The sequence below is a fragment of the Thunnus thynnus genome, chromosome 7 (genome assembly GCF_963924715.1).
Source record: "Thunnus thynnus chromosome 7, fThuThy2.1, whole genome shotgun sequence".
Classification (NCBI taxonomy): Eukaryota; Metazoa; Chordata; class Actinopteri; order Scombriformes; family Scombridae; genus Thunnus; species Thunnus thynnus.
In genome coordinates, this window is record NC_089523.1 from 8504154 (window position 1) to 8525868 (window position 21715).

General features: G+C 39.2%; 2 protein-coding genes across 2 annotated transcripts in view; both read right to left on the reverse strand.

Annotated features, from left to right (window-relative positions):
- lsamp (limbic system associated membrane protein) overlaps positions 1 to 21715 on the reverse strand; it is a 202328-nt gene that overhangs the window by 168506 nt on the left and 12107 nt on the right. The window lies entirely within an intron of this gene.
- LOC137185781 (uncharacterized) lies at positions 13804 to 20422 on the reverse strand. The gene is made up of 6 exons (XM_067594143.1): positions 19729 to 20422; positions 18018 to 18150; positions 16575 to 16792; positions 15387 to 16466; positions 15115 to 15283; positions 13804 to 14444 (listed from the first exon to the last, which is right to left on the reverse strand). The coding sequence occupies exons 3-6, from the start codon at positions 16783 to 16785 to the stop codon at positions 14318 to 14320; spliced, it is 1587 nt and encodes a 528-aa protein (XP_067450244.1). The 5' UTR covers positions 16786 to 16792; positions 18018 to 18150; positions 19729 to 20422; the 3' UTR covers positions 13804 to 14317.

A 21715-nucleotide genomic window follows, 5' to 3' on the forward strand; every position in this document is an offset into this window, starting at 1 on the left:
ACAGCCTAATACTTCATCTCAAGTCGATCTTGTTAGTTGGATTCAGTCTACTTGTTAAGCACAGTGGCTCTAAAATGCTCTGCATCTACTATCCGATCAGCTGATTCCATGCAGAGGAAAGTAAATAGACATTAAACACCTCCTGCAGCTCAATATATCTATGATCTGTGATGTTAAGCAAGACTGGCATTACAACACATGGGTTGCTTATGATGGAACTCACTTGGATGCAAATCAGGCTAATCAGTGGCCAGTCAATGTCAAAAGACCACATTGTTTTTCCAAAATCTCCTAAGTGGTGTCTCAGATATGTGATGGATGGGTTAATGGTCAGACTGGTTTTCCAATCTATGGTAGAGTTCAATGCAACATCCATGCAATGCAAAATTTACTGAAAATGAACTTCCGTGTTCACAGGTGGTTTAATATTAATTGAGGAAGACTCTATTTTAAGAATAATGATATTAATTCTTGAATATATTAAGACTATTAAAAATACATTAAATATTTTATAATATTTCCAAGAATATGTGGCTGAGGATATTTAATAAAGAGAAATAAGTGATAAGGATGGACAGTAGGCTATAACAGGAGTTTAGCTCCAGTCAAGAGTGGCAACAAGCCCACATGTTGGTCTATGAACTGCAAGGAAACAGAATAAACTGCATTAGACCATCAGTCTAGGCTTACATTTTTTCAACTGGAACACTACACCATTGATATCTACTGAATAGCCCTGCAGGTGCGAAACTGACGCTACAGAGGGTTACCTAGAGTGTCATAATTTGAAGCTTAGGGCCACTGACCGAGCTGCCGACCAAGCTTGACGAGTTGGAATGTGTGTGCATGCATGTAGCTAATCAGCGGGATGAAGTCAAGATCTTTAATGACACCATTAGATGTGTCAGAAACCAATTCATATGCCATCTCCCGAAACTCGTTTCATTATCACCATCATCCACGGAGCTAACACAACCCTTCACAATCACGCATGTCTCCATTGATTAGATCTGTTGCTTCTTGAGCAGTGAATCTTTTTCACTTGCTCTCTAAGGAAAATAAATGCATGAATCACTGAGTAGCTATAGACACACTGGAGAAACCCGTTACAATGTGGATGAGATATGCATAATACAAGGAATAATAGTGAATTTATGCTTGCTGAAAAATAATGAGGAAATCCATTATTTATTATATATTACCCTTTTTTTTCATGTCAAGAGACAGCTAATTGAAGGGGTTTTCTTGCGTGTTTGTACTGCAAATAAAAGGCCAATGTGACACATGCATCACATTGTTGTATATTACCTGATACTGTGGTGGCTGAGCACTTCAGCACGTCCTATAAATTAAGGTTATGTATTTAATTAAACACCTACATTACAAGCACACCTTGACTTTCTTCGCTTGCCATCTTGTGTACATAATTTCTTTCAAGTAATTACAAAAGTGTCGACCTTGCTTCATGTTGACAGTTATGGCAGCTGTTGAATGAAAGGAGAAAAAGATTAAGAAAATGTAGATACAACGGCAAACATTATGGGATAAAATCACGACAAGCTTCTATTTTGTGATTTTTCAGTCTTTCGGCTCAGTTTTTCATTTTCTTTCCCTTTCTCTGTAAAACTTAATCCACCAGAGATAGGACTTACATTAGTTCAGTGGAGCAGTACAGACAACACATCAGACAGCAAAACTTAGCAAGTGCTTAAACACCTGCACATATGCTTAGAGGGAAGCGTTATACTGTAGCTATTTCTTTTTGCAAATCTCCAGTTTTTCATTTAATTTTTTCAGCGATTCTTTGAAGCAGTGAACTCTGTCTCGGCAAGATGTTCGATATTGTTTTTCCCCCAAGATCAACGTGAGCCATATCACACTCTGCCACAGTCAAAGAAGAACTATGTAAGACAGAAGAGAAATGAAAAGAAACAGAGCACATTTACAACAGCAGCTAATTAGGATTCCTCTTGGAAGGCATGTCGCACATTGCCACCCAGCGTGAGCCTCCGATGTACAGAGGTTGAAAAAGAGACTGCAGTAAAAAGACCATCAGCAGCTATTTGTCTCTTAACTGGCCTTGAATGTGAAAGTTCAAGATACAACGCATTTTTCATTAACACTATGTCATATTCCTGTGTAAGTAATTGTACTGTAATGAGGCAATTTACTCTTCTTCAAACTACCTCCTCTCCTTCGACACTTGATGAAAAACAGCTTGGAGAGACGTGTCTATGAGGTCCCTCCACTTTTCCTGTTGATGCTTTAGAACCTTTAGAATAGAAGTTCATGCAGTAATTACCAGAGGTGGGTGGTTTAAGTTTCAGTATGCAAACATTCTGTGCATACGTGCGTCTTTTTGTTTTTTCGCTACTCCAGGCTAAGCAATGAGTGCATTGAGCATGAATGCGTGTGTGCGTGCGCGTGCGTGTGTCTTTGTATTAAATCAGTACCTGTGAAGTTGAAATCACTGTGGAACATTCCCCCGGTGCCCCGCAAAGCTTGAAATGAAAGTTTCCCCTAATTATTGTTTATTTTTAAACTTGAATTAATAAAGCCCCATTTGCCCACAGATATCAAGATACTTTTGCTCTGAAAAAAAAAAAAAAAGAGAAAGACTTGAAAGCACACAGGGAGACGCACACTCTGCAAGTGAAATAAATATCGATATGTTCTCTGCTCTCATTTGCTTGTATGTGTCCTACACTTAGAAAAAGTCAGTAGCATCTAACTAATGAGCTCATGAGTGAATCTTTCTGAATATTTGATGTTCCTCTTAATTGGGGAACGTGTGTGTATGTGTAGAGTCTCTGTATGCATACTTAAAGGACAATACCTTTCATAAGAAATATCTCCTGCTGTCTATCTTAACAACTTCATATCTAGCCTGAAGCTAGATGATATCTGCGTGTTCATGTGGGTGTGGCCCTCTCTGTGACGCATGGCAGTGCCTTTGAGCATTCTCTTGTACATATGTGTCCTCCTAAGTCACTAATCCTCTTATTAAATCAACCTTTACCATGCGATTAGTGTCATGTCTGAAACTATCACTTGCAAACGAAAATATCGCAATAGGGCAGAGCACTTGATTCTTTTGGAGGCACGGCACATCCTAAGAGATTTAAGATGCAAAGAGAGAGGATAACGAACACTTGACAAACAGGGGAAAAAATAATCACCACTGATTTATGCCTCAAACAGGCTTTACAGTTTCAAGAAATTCATTTATGAGGATGAAAATGGAAAACAGATAATTGGCTGGAGTCCTTCTTAGCCTCTAATGTGAAAGATTGTCGGGTTATGGGCTCTTGAATAAACAAGGATCCTCTGTTGATTGTGGGGAAAAAAATGATAAGAGGTGCTTGACAAGTCTGTAAAAAAAAGTGTTTATTCTATTTGACAAGCTGTATTGCATGTTAAAATCTCTGCTCATTGGATCCTAATTTGGATTTGACCTCAGGTAATCAACTATATCCACTTCAAATTGTCATTTGCATGTTTATTGCCTGTCGAAGATTCACAGTATTCTATACGAACAGCTTTCAAGCATGTTGCACTTCTATAGTGATGTCAAAGTGGGTAGGTTACCTTCAACATCTGATGTAAAACCCCTGCTGTGACATCACTGAGTGGGTGTGGCCAACAGAGCAATGCACTTGAACATTTATACCCACAAGCAGTGCAATAGCAGCAGCTTTCAGCCTTATGTGACCTCTTGGTGATTTGCAGAAGCAAAGTATACTGAGAGCAAAATTCAGCATGTTGGCAGCAGACCTCGACACCCGCTACATCCCACCACCCACACTGCACACAGACGGTATAAACACCCTCTTCACTCAACCGTGATTTCTCAGTAATTTGAGTTTCAAACGAAGTTGGCTCTTCTAAAGTAACTAAAAAAAATTGAAGGGAAAGAAAAACGAGGAAGCCCTAAGTGAGAAGAAGGAAGCAAGGGATGTGGAGAGGTGTATGCTGAGTCCAGAGAAAGGTGGTAGAGTATCTGACAGTGCAGGAGGGCTGAGGAATGAGGTCTCCCACAGTCAAAAGCCTTCTAACCCTGACAACCCCCACAAGGCGAGGTTTGACAGCATGCTATTTCTATTATCCATCCTCTCTTTATTACTACATCTGCATGCAGCACGTTCCATCCCTCCAAAGCGCAATATTTTCCTGTGCAATTCAATTTATCATGCACGCATGCTGACAACCACTCTGTCACACAACCACAATGTCAAAACAATTACAGCTCACAGAAAACAAGATTCAGAGTGTGAAGAAGCTCTGCTCTCCACTCAAGCAGCAGCAGCAGACCATTAGCCTTTCATTAGCACAAAATAGCACAGATTTAGAGGAAATGCATGTTTAATTGTATTGTGCTCTGACAAATGAAGAGATATGGTACATATGGGATATGGCATTCTTGTGTATTTGGTTGGAGAAAAGGATAGGTGCGAAAAGGAAGTCGTTGTGGGAACTTAATAGTAGAGCTATGCATATACTGTACATGCATTTGCATGTGGATGCATGTAGAGTTTAAGTGTGTGCATGACTTTGGAGGAAAAGGGTGTAAATGTGAATATCTAGGCCAGCAGTAATGAGTTTTCAGTCGCTGCAACACTAGCCACACTGTGATCTATTTCTACTGTGCCACTGGAGCTTGCCTGCCTCATACCATACAATATACTGTACATACGTATGGGAATATGCATGTGCGTGTGTGTGCAAGTGAACGCCTGAGTGGCTGAATGTGGGAGTGCTGACTACAAGGCGGGGATCCCGATTAACAGAGGGTGTCTGGAGAAGCCAGCGAGAGGATGTTTAATATTTTAATCTTTGAGAGGGGCTGGCATTTGCAGAAAGCTCGTGTCAGTTGTATATTTTTTTTACAATCATGTTCGTTAGCTGCAGATAGTTTTATAGTGCAGCACAATGACACTACAGGTAATTTAACAGAAACACACATAATCACATACACAACAACACACCCACAAGCTAACAAACCAATGTGCACTAATCAATCTTATCTGCTCTGCACATGTGCGCACACAGATACACACACTTACAATGCTTATGGGCATAGAGTTGATTAGCAGTAACCTAGTTCAATAATATCCACCACATGTAGGTCAGTATAATCTAGGACCCGGGTGATGTTAATGTGTTTGTGTGTGTGTGTGATCAGTATAATAGGGCTGCAGTAAACCTGCTTGATGGCAAACAGCAGCAGGTCTGCCAGGCCTCTAGCTGGGGCTCACTTTATAGAGGTCAAACGTCATCTGTTCTAACACGTCAGAAACCTTTATACTGTATGTATATACACACTCAGATCCATATAAATATCACATACAATATTAAATCACATCCATGTTATAGAAATTCATATTCATGTGATGATTTCTGGTTGCGACAGTGAGATCAAAACCTCCATTGTTGCCCTAACCAAGTAACGGGAACATGCAGGATAGAGATACCTTGTGTCAATTTTATATCTGGGTCTTTGAAAAGAATGAACTGGCTCTTCAGAACAGGTGTAGCTGATGACACAACAAGATCCAGTTGTCTCATTTGACAACATCTCACAGATACTTACAATTCTCACTGAGTAAACTTCAACATGGCCAAGTGGGGTCATGCCAGATGGCCGGTACACGGTGTTTATGGATCAAAAAACACCATTAGTTTATTTGAAGCTGCGGGCCAGCTGGATGATGATTTCTGTTGGCAACAAGATGTTAAAAGAACGGGAGAAATTTGATGTAGGAGACAGGGGAACTGGGTTTAAGTTGTAGATAAATAATGAATAAGCCCTGGCAGGCCTTGGTCGGCCCTGTAGCTAGAACATGAGCTACTACAGCATGTGGCGGTCAGTGCTTGACAGTTTCACAAAGTTAAGCACAAGTTTTTTTTTTCTTTCTTTCTTTCTTTTTGGCACAATAGTGACAAGGAGTTTCATTTCCTGGACACTCTATGTCTTTCTGGTTGCAGGGTAGATTGTCCACTTTTTGTCTGCTGTGTCCTGAGCTGGCCACAGTTCACTGAGGCAGCAGCACTAAATTAAGAAGTGATTTCAAGGGAATTGATAAAAACCTTTGATGAATTGGTGAACTTCACACTCCCCTTGCTGTAGCGAGCGCTAGTTGAGAAACACAGCAAAAGATGAAAGGACAATTTGTACCCGAACCTAGGCGTGCTTAGAAATATGAGCTAGTATAATGAGATTGTCTAAAAATTATCTCCCAGGGGAGGATAAAGATGAAGAACTTCTCCTATTGGAATCAATTAGACCAAAGAGGATTACTGCCCAAAAACCGCTTTTTGTTGTGATGAGCAGATCTTTTTTAATAAAATTAGGGCTGTCAAGCAATTAAAAAAATTAATAGCGATCAATCGCATAAATTTGTGTGGTTAATCGCAATTAATCACAAATTTATTTTTTTTTTTAATCTGGTGAAATTTTACCTCGATGAGAGATTTTTCAGTGCAATGATGTTATATTAAGAAGAGTCGACACAATATGCTTCATACCAACGTACTTATCACGTTCAGGTAACTGGAACAAGAGAACATTTTTAAAAAACTTCAATTGTGAGGGAGTTTATTCACTCACACACTAGGGCTGTGCAATATTGAACACAGAAAACAAAAAAATTGGACTTAGATTGTAAAATAGACAACACAAATTAAAGACATGTGGTGTCATACTACTACTTACTTTCTTTACGCTCTTGCGCTGAACATCAAGTGTAGTCTGTCACAAATTACCAGGGTTAATGCTGTTGACGTTAGCTGTGTGCTTGGCTTGCATGTGATATTGTAGGCTGGATGTACTCCGGTGATCACTAGACTCAGTCTGACAGTAACTACACACAAAGCAAAAGTTTTGAAAAAGAAGTTTTGAAATGGAAGCTCCCATTCAAGAGACCTTTCTCCATCATTCACTGATTCATAGAGTATACAGCGACTTCTAATACAATCTGATTCACATTCAGACTAGACTGGCGCACAGCGTTATTTCATTTCCTACTCGCATTCTAAGAGGACCCCCCCCCCCCACACTGCCTCTGACCCTGATATTTTTACTCTAATCCGACAATCTCACTCCTCATGCCTAAACCTAACCAACTTAATCAACAAAGGCAAAGAGTACTAGCCAATCAGAGTCAGAGTAGGGCAAGTCTTCACAGAATGCAAGCAGGAAAAAGGCAGCTTAAACTACAGATGATTCATAGGGTGAACAGAAAAGCAAAGGTTATACTCAGGGCTGATTCATAAAGGTATATTCATACACAGTGATGCAGACACACTCACACAAATACACTCAGTCACTCCAACAAAGAAACTGCCAACAGTGTGATCTCAGTGGTTTATCCCAGCTATAGACTCAGTGGCAACTGTATTACAACTTAACATAAAAGCTGTAACACAGTGCAGTACTGTACAATACAATAACAGTCATTCATTAATTCACACAAACAGTACGCAGTTCTATATACAGTTCTGTGACAGGAGGTGCAGCCATCCTGTCATAAGGGGAAACTAGAGATAAATCACTCAAACACCCAGACATCATGCAAACTAAACAGAACCAGTCACTGCTGGGTATTACACCCAGGAACTTGTTGCTGTGCTAATGACCAAGCTGCTGCCTTGCCCTCCTTCTCCACTCTCCAGTGCACACCACAGGGGACCCATAAGAACACAAAATACATGCACAATCCCACTCACAAACGCAGCTTGCAGCACAGAAATAATCTACCTTTCTCCACTCCGTTTTGAGAAAAATAATAATGAAAAAATCAATGAGCATTCTCTGAGGCGGACACACATAGCGTACACACGGAATGGGCAAACACAATACCCTCATCATGTTCAGGGCATCTTAGCCTAGGTTTCTCATGTGATGATAATACTTCCAACATCTGAATTTCACTTGTCGACTGGGACAGCAGCACTAAAAACCCTCATGGGTTTTTAGCAACCTCTTTTTAATTAGGGAACTGGTAACTGCTATTGATGGTAACTTACCTCCTCAGTGGGTGTCAATGACAGTGTTTCCTCTCTGGCCTCACCCTGTTTACCTCAACTGGGATTTTGCTGAAACAAAACGTCAGCCACACTTAGCAATATTTGTTTAGCCTGATGGTGCTCCAGTCTGGTTGACTGTCTGATTGTCTCTCTGACCTACATGTTGTAATTCGGAGGGATTTCCACTTTATAGCACAGACATGCAACAAAAACAGGATGTGCAAATGCACTTACATGTGCACCCACGCATACTTAAAGGACCCACACATACATGCATGCAGGCATTTGTATTATGTAACTAAATTCACATCCACTAATATACTGCATGCACATACATCCAGAACTGAATGTAAGAAATCTTTAACACACTTAAAAAATCTCTATTCAGTTAATGAAGGACACAGTCTCAACCCAAACATGCTAGCAAAAAATATTGCAGAACAAATACAGTACACATGATGTGGTGTGTGGATAGAGAGTAATCAGATTATATGGAGATTGTCATAGGGGCCAGTGCATCCGGCACTAAGCTTGGCCTGCAGTCACACTCTGATCCCACAGTAGAAAATGCATAAACAGGTTTTGTCTGAAACCTGCCAGCTCTGTAATCAAAGTAGAGAAGAGAAATCTTCCGCATGAGTGTGCCCTCTTATTGAGTTCTTTTTAAAGAACCAAAATAAGAGATGATGCAAGAAACACTTGCGTAATAGCTTTGTTTGTTGTAAGATGGATTCAGGCTTCTTGTTGGCAAAGAACTAATCAAGAAATAGGGCTGCATGGATTTATTATTCTACTCTAAAACAAGGCAAAACTAGTGATCAAGTATAATCAGCTTTGTTGAAAATATGACTAAGACCAAGATACAGTGGCACTGCCAAAAAAATGAAACAAAACTGCAAATGCCATTCTGTGTCAGATAAATGTGTTATTATAGCACTTGTGCAATTGCTTTTACTGCAGTTCCACACAATATATGTGCAAATGATTAAATCTGTTGTATGTGAATCTATGCCATGAGGAATTCAGGTTCTTCTGAAGGTGAAACGAAGGGGCCTGCTTGGTGTCCACTGAGTGCACAAGCCATAAATAATCTGTCAACAAACAAGCCTGAGCAGAGAACAAACATCAGGCTTCCAGCTGTGTGTGCTGCATGCTGTATATGTGTGCATGTTTGCTGACTGTTGGCTGCAGCCCAGAGGATCCCCTCCTCGACAGTGTGACTGAGCCGAGGGTATACAGTGCTGAGCTGAGGGGTCTTAATTGGCAGGCTCCCATGCTGCTCAGCAGTGGGGCGTTGGAGGCTGAAACTCCTGCATGTCTCAGAAGTGGCTTTCCCTTATGATTGATTTTAATTATGGCCTTCTCTGCAAATCCTAGCTTTCCTGGGTGGGCAAGCTAACGTGCCTGGTGGAGGCTTAGATGAGGGGGTAAAGCACAGTAATATGATGTGAGCAGACACAAACATAATCACACATACACATACAAAGGGAAACAACAAGTCATTTGCACACACACACACACACACACACACACACACACACACACACACACACACACACACACACACACATACATTTCTTCTCCCCGCCCTGTCATTGAATAGTGGATATGGGAGTTTGATAAAACCAGTCAATTAAGGAGGAGCACTGGCTTCCTCTGGAGGAAGCAGAGAGGAGAAAATTGGAGAGGAGCGGAGATACAAGAGGAGGAAAGGTAACAAAATGTAATGTAGGGAAAATGATGGTGCTGATGAAAGGAAGGGACAAGCAATGTACTTGTAAAAAGCTGCGGAAAAGCATCACCAAAATGCCATTGAAAAATGTACATTTTCAGATGTGTCATCGACTAAGCTCAATCATACAAATCTCTGTTTAAAAACGAGCGAAGGATAAGTAAAATAAATTCCCGTGGGGACATCATCCGCTATATATGCGTGAGTGATATAAAGAAGCAGAAGACAAACAAAAGTGGGTGCTTACAGTGAGTATATAGCAAGGAGGACCAAACCATAAATCCAGAGAGGGAAACAGACGCTGGGGGTGCTTGTGAGGTCTGAGAGAGCATTAGACAGAAGTGTGAAAAAGAGCACAAATGGCAGCTTCCACATGTGGAAAATGCATTGCCTGGAGCACACTGACATTTCCACCCACTCAGTGATCAATCTCTTTCTTCTCTCTCTCTCACACCCTCCCCACATCTCTCCTCACTATGCCTCTCATCACTCTCTCTTTGCCAAATCATATCAGGCTGATTTCTTTTCAAGTGCCAGCCTGTGTGTCATAGACAAAACTGGCATCATGTCTCTTTGTTTTCCGTAATGAGGTGGAACAAAGGTTAAGTGTATACATTATGTTTTCAAAAAGCCTTGCATTGGGGTTCTCCGTTAGTAACCAAACCAAGACACCTGGCAGATGTTGGCAACTTGGGGACTGACCATTCTGCTGCATTAAATCAGCCTTTCCTCACTTGCTAATTCTTCCCAGTAGTATTGTGTTTCTGACAGTAACATCTATTTAAGCCCTGAATGTTATATCACTGTTAAATGCACACTACGCATATGAGTATAAACACACACATGCACTTAAAAACACACTTTATAAAGGTATTCAAGCTCAAAATCAAATAAATGTTTTGTTATCTGATAAATACAGACGTGCACAAAAGTACAGCAACACAAACAGAATCAGACAAACATCAGTCTGGAAAATGCAGTGAGCCCAGTTGTACACACACACACACACACAAACCTCTTTGTCAACGGTACCATCAGAAAGCAGCAGGCATGCACTTGGAAACATGTCCCTCAGGTTGTGCCTCTTTTGTCTCGGCTGTGATAGTGTGTCTCGTTTCTTGTATCCTGTGATCTCTCCCTCTGTTTCTCCTCACAGCTTACAAACACAACATTTATCACTCTCTTTCCGCCCTCCATATGCTGGATTAACCAGCTCTGAATCAGAGATAAGTCAGGCAGTATGGAGCCGTATATCGTGCACCATGTCAAACTGTTTTTAGACTCATGGAATCAATAGACTTCCTTAAGATAAAAGAGTTTGCTGATTTTTTTTTTCTTCACCTGCCTGCAAAAGAAAATTCAAGTTCTCGGGTTGTGGCATGCCATCACGCTAAATGATGAAGGTCTCTCCTGGTGTATTTTAGTCTTACTGTCAATAAAGTATTGTGGAGGCACAGTGCAAAGCACTCGACTTCTTCCATGGTACGGCTCTTACATAATCAAAACAACTGAGAGTTGTGACACTGTAAAGGAAGGAATCACTGGGGATCACAGACCCTTTGTTTTATAATCAAATCATTCCCACTCAACTTGACATCACTGATCCCTTCAATAAGTTTCCTTGCAATGCTGGTACAATCCAACCCAACAGTGTTGCCACAGTGACTGACATACGCTTGGGGAATTGGAAATTAAGTGGATTGCTAAATTTAGTGGTTGCTGATAAGACATTTCTGACTGAATATATTGTTCTTACAATATATAGAACTGCAGGAACAAGGCCACACAAGTTTTGGTAAAGTAGTACCAAAGCATTCCTTCCTTTTGATTTGTACTCTGTTTTGCAGAATAGTGTCGACTTGTAGCTCAACAGCAGCACTAGATGCAAAACCTAAGAGCTTAAAGGCAAGCTAATTACACTGTATTTTTACTCCTGCAAATAGATATTGGCCCGAGGACAGAGAGAGTAACTGCATTCATTTTAATCTTAATGTATTGATTAAAAACTAAACCTTCATCTTCTACTGTATGTCCTTTTTTCAGGTTTTCACAAGTGCCCCAAAACGATTCATATGGTTATAAATGCATCATTTCTAGGGTCATTGCTGAGGTCTTGGGTGACACCCTTGAACTAGGATTTGTTCCTGCCTTTCTTTCCACTTTGCTGCTGAAATAGATCTTGTAGTAAATGCTCAGATGATAAATGGTGGCAAAAAAATGTTTGGAGCAATTCTATTTAAGCAAAAATGATGTAAATACACCACAGTCAATCAAAAATTACATTAATGACAGAATTCCTCTGCTAATGATAATTGGGAAAGTTCATTACCATAATTAAAATGTGAATGACAATTTATTCGCACCACCACCATGATCATTATTTTCATTATTGTCTTCCCCCACCGCTATTGCCATTATCATCACCATGGCCATCATCACTTGTCCCTCACTTTTCCATACATAGGGTTAAAGTCCTAGTAATTACTACAGTTTCAAACAGCCAGAGAGGCAGCAGAGAATGTAGAGGATTGTGGTTATAGGTCTATCATATGTCCTTGGGGTAATGGGAACAATGGCTCCATTATACTTTTTTTTTTTAAATCTCTAAACTTTCAGAAGTAGCTTTTGATAAATGAATCGCATAATGTATCATGGGAGAAAACTGTAGGGACTCCTGGAACTTTTGGGTTGTATCTTCAACTTTTCATCACTCAAAGTCAGCCTTTGTAAAACTACTGCGTTACATAATTCTGGAAAGCTCCACGCTGCTAACGGTTTCTTCATACTGAGTCTCTTCAAAATGTGTCTAAGAAACAACACAGATATGGTGCAACGGGCCGTAACTGCTACTGAAAGTCTAGGACAAGGAGCAGAAAGAGACAACCTGGGGGAAAGCACTTTGCTCACTCAGAAAGAAAGAGTAAAGGAAAGTAAAAAAAAAATGCATCTGGTGCATATGCGTCCTTAGCTGGGCCCTCTGAAACACTTCTAGAGAGAGGCAGCTTGGTATGTGGCCAAAAAACACATATTTCACCATGAAAAGTTGCGGTAGAAAGGCAAAGCTGAAAAATATATACAAAGTAATTGGAGGACAAGTGAAGCATACATAGAAACCAAAAAGAAGCAGAATCACTGAAAGTATTGAGTAAACACATTTAAAAGTTTTCAAGAAAAGGTGTTTTGGTCGATTACCCAAAAGCTATTCTCTGAGGAGCCAAAATTTCCATGATGCCTGTCCATGACAGATTTACATTTTTAAAAGCAGCTTAGTTTCAGACAATTGAGAAATCAAAATAAATAGAGAGCAAAGGAGAGCAGCGGAGACTAGACAAATTATAAACAGAGTAAGACTGGAAGTGTGATGTGCATGAAGCAGAGAGCACAGCAGGGGACTGGAGGGCCAGTTTTAAAATACTGAGAGCGAAGCTGAGAATGTTCTTGTACAAACATGACACACTTAGTTGCTGGACAACTAATAGCATATCACAAAAGAACCTCAGGAGCAAATTCACCGAGACGGCACAGCAAGGGAGATCTGCATGTATTCCGCATATATTCATACACTGTAAAAAAAAAACTGTTGTTTTTACAGGAAAACGCTGGCAGCTGTGGTTACCAGAGAATTCCTGTAAAAAATACAGCAGCACAGTAGACAACTTTACAGACGAAATATGTAAATTGATTTACAGTGAATGAAATCACGGCTGAATCACATTAAAAAACTGTTAAGTCTACAATTTTTTTTTTGTTAATTTCACATAACGGTGTTGTATATAAATAGACCATTTCCTGTATTTTTTACATGTAATAACTGCTAATTGTGCATCAATAAATGATAAAATTAACAGGGAAATATCAAACAAAAACTAATTTAAACCGGTAGAACAACAGTAAAACTCTGCATTTTAAATGGAATGGTTCTGTATATTATATATAAAATCTCTTCAAAATATGCTGTGTTTTTATGTTTTAATAATCAAGTTATAATGTAAAATTTACGTATAAACCTGCAAAAATACATCTTGAGAAAAGACGAGAGAAAAATATCACTTTTGGGAAATTTATTTAACAGCAATAATAGTTGTAAACAACTGGATGCATTTTTTTCAACAGATACAACATGCAAAGAAGCTACATATAATGGTTCTTGAACTATGACTGAATCCAAGTTGAGATACTCCAGAAGATTAGCCTCTTTAAATCTGGACATTTTTAACAAACTTTAACAAACAAAGTTTAAGTGTCAGGCACACAACAACAACCCAATTCAATCAAAATTTTGTTTACATTCTGAATGTTCCACAGTATGGCATAAAACTTATCTATCTCCATGGAGACAATCACGTGATGCCAACAGGCCAAGTTACAGGTCAGATCTGTGGAGAGGCGTACCCCCTCAAAATAAGAATGCACGTTTGTTAAGGTATTTTTGCAAAATAACAAAAATTACGTTGTGCCTTAATTACCATAATACACATTGTGGATTGAACAAAGCGAAAAGTAACAGTACCTCTTCTCAAACAAACAGTCAGAGTGCACAGAAGGAGTCCATATTTAGGCTTAACGCCACTCGTGATCGGAGAGGTCCTGGATCAGGGTGAGGACTCGAGGGTTCAGATTGAGACGACGCTTCGAGTTTTTATTCTCCACCTTAGTTCCTTTTTCTGGGTTTATCGAGAAAAAACACCTGTAGAATAAAAGCATATTAAGCATTTTAATTGATCAGTTAAAAAAAAAAACTTCATGTGTTCTTAACTTATTTACTTCGTGGATGTTTTTAAAGCCAAAACGTGGCTTGTTCCCATGAACTGCTATAAAAATAGTATATTTTGATATTTTTTTCTACTTTAAACATGTCACTCTTTTAGAGTCTGAAATATACATATCAAATATTAATTATATTTTTAGCTTTTTAACCCTTTCAATGCCAGTATGTTTACATAACTCTACATAATGCTGTTTTTATACAAAAAAAACTAAATAATTTCCATTAAATGCATTTAGTGAGTACACATACACAACATTATCCGACATCAATAGCACACACACTTTTCTTCCAGAAAACAATAAAAAGTGTGAAACTTTGCGGCATGCTTTGAATGGGTAAAAGTGGTGCCACCTGATGGACAAATATAAAAACTACAAATTGAAAGCCTGTGGTCCAAACCGAAATCTTAACATAAAGGAATGCATTAGTTTTTGTCAAGATAAACGTGGGATCAAAAATAGTGGTTTTAATGGGTTTCAATGGGGCAGTTTTTGGCCCTAGGAACTATTAAGGCAGTTTTTGTGTAGCTTAGCCATTTTAGGCTTAATTAAAGTACAGGTCTGAGAAATGCCATGCCATGTTTACTCACCTTTGAAGAAACTCCAGAGTTGAAGCCAGCTCAGATGGATAATGGATGTTGAAACAGAAGTAGCTCCCGAACATGAGGCACAATGCAGAAATGAAGGAGGAGATGTTTGTGTTGATGAGGTTCCGATCCAGACTCAGCATGTACCTTGTTGAGGAATAGCAGGACTGTCCTATGAACAAATTATTTAACAGGTTATATTAATAAGCGCTGCACTCACATGACAGATTCTATAAACAGTGCAATTAAAAAAAAGAGATATGAAACAGACTTACCACAGACAATAACAGCAGGTGTCAGAGGCACTTGCTCCAGTTGGACCTCTTCTGCCAGACAGGTATCTTCTACATGGAAGAACATGGACTCCTCCTTCTCATCAAAGTAGCTGAGCAGAAGCAGGACCATCTCTTTCACATCATCTGAGCAGCCACTCTGCTGTCCCCGCATCCTCTGAAGCCTTGCATAAGTCTGAAGGAACTTATTACTCTTGGTGACATAAACTGTGGTCATGTAGTTGAGAAGCCTTTTTCCCTTCAAATCCAAATTTCGCGTGAATGTCTCTTTGAGGTCAATCCCAGTGAGTTCCTTGAAGTGGACCGACATGCCAAGTTCGTCAAACCAAAATGGCCACTCCTCTCGAAGGCTTTTGATACTTTTTCCCTGGTTGACATGTTGACGCTGTGTGTAAAAAGTGGACTTCATTAGACATTTTACCTCCTCTGGATTGGCATCAGATTGTTGGAACATCTCCTTGAGTTTTTCCTTCTTTTGGTGCTGGCTCTCTTGAGTTTCTTCACGGGGCAGAAATTTCACATTCCATTTAATGCATCCGTAAGTGTCCTGCATTGCTGCTCTCTCTTCTAATGGGATCTCATCTGTGTGGTCTGAGTCATCAGCCTGATGTTTTCTTTTTCTTATTTTGGGTGTTGAAGTGCGCCTCACATTTTCGATTCTGTTTTGCAGCTGTTTTACAAGGGAATGGTAGCCTGTTCCAACAATATCGCCCTCTATTACATCTTGCAGAGAATTGGGATATTTTGCCACCATTTGCTTTGCAACATCAGTTGAATGCTTTTTACCTACATGGGGGCATTTTTCCATCATCTCAGTCACAACAATCCGGACCATTTGCCTCCTCAGTTTTGGGCCTGGCCTTTTTCCCCTCTCCAAAGAATCCATCACTTCCTCAGGAAATTTACTCCATGGAATTTCAAAGTTGTCTTCCCACTGTGTGTCAAGTCCTAGGCTGCTGGAGGAGGTTGACGATGAACTTTGGGGTGAAACAGAGAGCGATGACAGCAGTTGGGTAGGTGAGGCTTCCACAGATGATAGTGAGCTGTTCTCGGGAGTTTGGTCTTTAAATGACAAAAAAATAAGATTATGATTCACATTGTACAATATTACACAATGTCCATGTCTGCTTTTGCTGTTGAATAGCTGTGTGTTGTGGTGTTTTTACTTACATTTCTGTTTCCAAACAGAAAGAAGCTTTCTGGCTTGTACAGGTCTTAATACTGTCATCAAATCAGCCTCCGTTACGAAGCGTAGATCATCATACGTCTCGACTCCAATGGACTGCAAGTGCTCTTCCAGGATGTTTTTGTTTACTACTTGAAGTTCTGGTAGGGCTTCCATGATGGCGACATCTAGGAAGGTTCGCCCTGAGTCACTCATATTTACACTGAAGAAGAAATGCAGAACAGAAAAAATATACAGTACATACACTTAACAGAACAGGGACATGCATCAGGTAACACTTATATTAATGTCAAACTAACAGTCCAATTAACAGCTTTAATTGGACTTTATTTTGCCACAATACTGTGTTTTAGTGGAATGACTTGGAATCCATTAAGAATATATGATACCAAAGGATAGAAATCAGGCAGGTCATTAATGTTGATACATTGTAACCCAAGACTGTCCTTTGTCACAGAATACAGATGGTATTCTGAGAGGAAGATGCCTTTGTGGATATCCATCAAAACATACACAGATGTGTCATTTTGAATCAAGATGAGTAGAAGTTCACCAAACTCCATATACTCATCATTTCTGTACACAAGAAACTGTCCTTTTTTATATGCAGTGCCCTTGTACTGAATATCTGTGGCAACTGTGGTATTGCTTTCTGAAAAGGCTAACTCCCTGACTGCATGTTTAATAGCGTCACTGTAGAGGTTGGGATAAAACGCACAGCTGTCCTTCACTTGCAGTAGTTTACTGCATTCTTGCCCAGCTAAAAGATATGCCTGATACATCTGATGACGCTCTGACAATGTTTGACAAATATTTTTGAAGTTTTTCAAGTGTCTGGCACATCTTTTAAAATAACTGTGTTTACTTTCAAACCTAAGCGTCCATAATCTCCTCAATGGACCAAATTTCAACGACAGTGCTGAATAATGGCGCAAATAGTGGTGCTTGGGTTTGAGTTGAATTTCAGGAAACATCATCTTTCTCAACTCCAAATATTCTTGGATCAAAATGTCAAGATATGCTATCTGGGACAAGGAAATGTTCTGAGCACAAATAAGATCCACAATGTCTTTTAGCTGGAGAGCTAACTGCCATACTTCATCCTCATGATTTTGCACTTTGTCACCAATCAAAACTGGTAGCAATCTCAGAAGGTTCCAGTTTTGAATGGCTTGCCCTGATAACTTGGCTCCGTCAGGTTTGACAGCACATGGCTTTGTGAGTGCTTCAGATCCTTTGTACTTAAACTGTTTGATGCGCCTGTTTAAGAGTGAGTATGTGAACCATTTTTTCATTTTTATAATGTTCTTCAAGTACAGTGCTAGATCATATGACAAGACTCCTTCAAAGAGGTCATGACCTAAACAAGGCGGGAGACCAGGTTGGGATACGTGAAAAGACTCAAGGGTATTAAAGATAGAGTTTACCTTTATTCCTCTGACGTCTTGGATGTTTTCAGCCTGGAGATCAGCAACAGCTGTGTCATACGTCTCTGGGGTGCGTGGAGGACCACAGGCATTTGGATCAGCCTCAAACTCACTTCTCGTGATGTCACAGTACCTGCAAAAATATTGAGAGCGGCTGAAGTTCTCTGTAAACCCACCTATGCAATGAGAACCAAGGTTATCCCCAGCAATGCAGTAGAGACCCCCTTTTACTGTTTTTCCATCTACATTTATTCCATCTGTCTCCAAGGATTTCAGATCTGCCAACAACTCTGAGAAAACTTTGGCTATTCCAAAACGCTTTAAGTCATTCTCAACACACAACAAGACTAAAAACATATTATCAGTATTTGAACGCAAATGAATGGGTAAATTTGCTAATGAAAGATAAACTGCAAGAACTTTGTGTGTCTTTTTAGCAGAACCCAGGGGATTCACAATTTCAAATGAATCTTGATACAAAATCAGTTTGAGGCTTTCAGGGTTTTCATTAAAGAACTGGTGACATTTGAAAATTTTTCCATCATATAAATCCGTAAAAACCTCTACATCAGGATCTCCAAACTGTTGTGGCTGTGCATTCCTCCATAACTGGGAGTGCAAAAAGCTCTTCAGAGTTTCTGCCACTGGTATGTAGTACGCAAATTTTTGTGTCATGTTTTCATCCATTCCCAATAGCACTTTTTGGGGTTCCGTGTACTTAAACATTTTTGTGAATGTCTGATTTCTGGTGTATGTTGTTCTTAATTGTCCCTGATGACAGGCAGAGAACAAATCTGACTCTTTAATGCAGTCACATATTTTAGTGACTGCTTCATCTGATAGGCTCATATCATTTTTTAATAAAGAACTTACTTTAGTTATTGTGTAGGCTTGACCTAACTCGTGCACATTTTGCATCTCCTCAACAATAGTCTGTATAGTAGAGGCAGGAATAAGCAGCTGTCCTTGCAGTTTAAGGTAAAAGAGACACATGTTTCTGAGATAAGACTGACTATCATTCTCTGGCATATCACTGGCTGCACTAGCTGTTGGCATGGCTTCATGTGTGCTTTCTGAATCATCTGTACTGGCAATGACATTTGGGGGCTGAAGGCGAGTTTCCTTGTACATGTCATCAATACCATCAGGGGAGCATGCTTTATGCTTCCTACACATGTGAGAAGTAAATGATGACTTTTTTGTAAACACATGCTTACAACCACTTACTGGACATGACACAGACCTGCCCTCTCCAAAATGATCATTTAAGTGAGACACTAGCTCTTTCACCGTGTGTAAATTGCGGGCACATAATGAAACTGCGCATTTTAAATCCGCAACAACAGCTTTAGGAGCAGCTTGCGGTGCAGGTGCATTGTGCACACGATAAAAATGGCCCTTGAAAGCTGAGTAAGTGGTAAATGTTTGACTACAGTTGGCGCCAGCACATTTGAAAAGACAATGAGGCTCATTCCTATGTACTCTGCAATGCAGTACATAGCCTCTTAATGTAACAAATTTGCTTTTACAAAAGACGCAGGTGATCATTTTTAGGATTTCAAATGTTTGCCTGTGCTTTTCAGCTGAATTAAGTTATCACACATTGAGCTAACGTTACTGGTCTTAAATATGGACTGGTGCTAGCTAGCTAGCTTTCAGCACACATTTTCGTCTGGTCTCGAAAAAAGAGTAGCCTAAATATGAAGCTTACCTTCCAATTGAACAGCCACAGACCCTCCAAAAAACTTGTAGATTTGTCCTAAAATCTTTTAAAATGAAGTGGTCCGAAGATTTCTGCTCCGTTCTCTGCTCTGCAGACTGCACACTGGCTCCTTAGTGACGCTAACGGCTAATGGTTCGCGCTTCTCCCGCCCTCACGTCATTATCCAATCAGAGACGAACTTCAGCTGCGCACTTTTAAATTTCAAAATTAGGAGGACTCAGTGCACAATGAGAGAGTAAAAGTACAAGTGGTTAGAGGTGGCACTGTTAGGTTGTTTAGCCTGTGAAAATGATAATGATAAAGACTAAAAGAAACATAAAGCATACAAGGATTAGGACTGAACAGTGTTACTTTGCATATATCAATAATTTGAATGTCTTATACACACACTCTACAATATGCTACAAATAGCCTAAATTATAAATGCAATGTTATTAAAATTGTATATTTTTTATATTTAAATAGATAGGTAACCTCTCAGGTTCACAATAAAACTTTTTTGTGAAAACATTTTAAATAGGCCTACGTCAATTTGCATCATTTTATCAATCATGTTAAAATTACAGCATAAACTTGTAAAGTGACTTACATATATTTGTATTTTTTAAAACAACTGACTAAAACTATAGTTTTTACAATATTTGCATGTGAAATTAACTAAATTGTTTTGTTATGAGTATTACAGTATTTCTCTGTTTTTGTTACCAATATTTGTAGTTTTAACAAATAAATTTGATTGTAATCACATATTGTTGTTGTAAATATAACAAAAACATTCTGTTTAATAGTTTCCAAAAATTCACTGTACTTTAAACAAAAAATATATGTTTTTGAGTTTACAATACTTTTCTGTAGGGATTTTACATAGTTTTTATGTAAATTTCACAGTCATTTTTTACAGTGTATATTCTGACTCAGTTGCTTGAGTTAAGATTTTTTTTTGTCTTATTTGCTAAAAATGGTCCCATTTATCACCAGTCATGAGCACAAAATGTGTGATTCACTTTAAGGCTAAGCCAGCAAGGCTAGTCCTAAATAACCATTTGCATTGGGATTGTTCAAGGATGAAAAAGCCCTTTCGTTTCCTTTCCTTGCCTGACAACAGCCATTCTGTACTGCTGAACTCTTTGCATAATGTCTTCATGCCACCATGAGTAACATCTACATAATTCAGGGGAAGTTAGAGGGTTGAATGACCTCACCTTAAAGTAAATGTTATATTGTCAAAATAATGAGATTTGCATACTGTAGCATTTCGTTATGCAAGTCTCTGACAGGCACTGTTAGAACACTTTCCACTCACTGTGTACAGCGAATGAATAGCATACCTATCCAATGTTGTCACTTTGGCAGAAGTCGTTAGTGAATGTGGGCTTCAGTCTGAATCTGAATAAAAATAGAGGGGATTTACGTCTAATACTTGGACAAGCCCGGCTACTGAGTCAATCCTAACAGAAAGGTATTATAGAGTGACAATGAGAGGTTATTTGGTCTCTACAAAATCAGAACCCTTTTTTGTGCTATAAAATGCCTTGAGAATTTTACAATTATATTGATAAAAAGAAAATTGTATTGAAAATTATTATTATGCAGAGAGCATAGTGGAGAGTATAAAACATGTCGCCTCACTCCTGAACATGGTTTTTGGCTAAAGTAACTACAATTCTAAAGTCAAATCATGTGAAACCATCAGGTGTTGTCTGTTGCTTCTGGAGGTTCTTCAAAGAGATGTAAAAGGTCATTTTAAAGATCCCCTCCAGACATGTATTAAGACATATAAAAATGCTCTGCATGTAACAATAATGTGTGTCTGATATGTTTTTTGACAAAAAAAAGTATAATTGCCACGTTAAAACCCTTAAAATGGCATCTACTCCTTCTCCTGCCTTAAAAAAATCCAGAATCTCTGAATATATAAATATGTTTTTTTCAGAAGTTTAACTGTTTGACAGAAGATGTCTTCTTCACTGTAAAG

Excerpts from the sequence above, each read along its gene's own strand:
- LOC137185781 (XM_067594143.1), bottom strand. The coding sequence starts at position 16,785 with ATGAGTGACTCAGGGCGAACCTTCCTAGATGTCGCCATCATGGAAGCC. Across the intron at positions 15,284-15,386 it reads ACCTGCTGTTATTGTCTGTG|GACAGTCCTGCTATTCCTCA; the intron begins GTAAGTCTGTTT and ends ATTTGTTCATAG. Across the intron at positions 14,445-15,114 it reads ACTCTGGAGTTTCTTCAAAG|GTGTTTTTTCTCGATAAACC; the intron begins GTGAGTAAACAT and ends TTTATTCTACAG.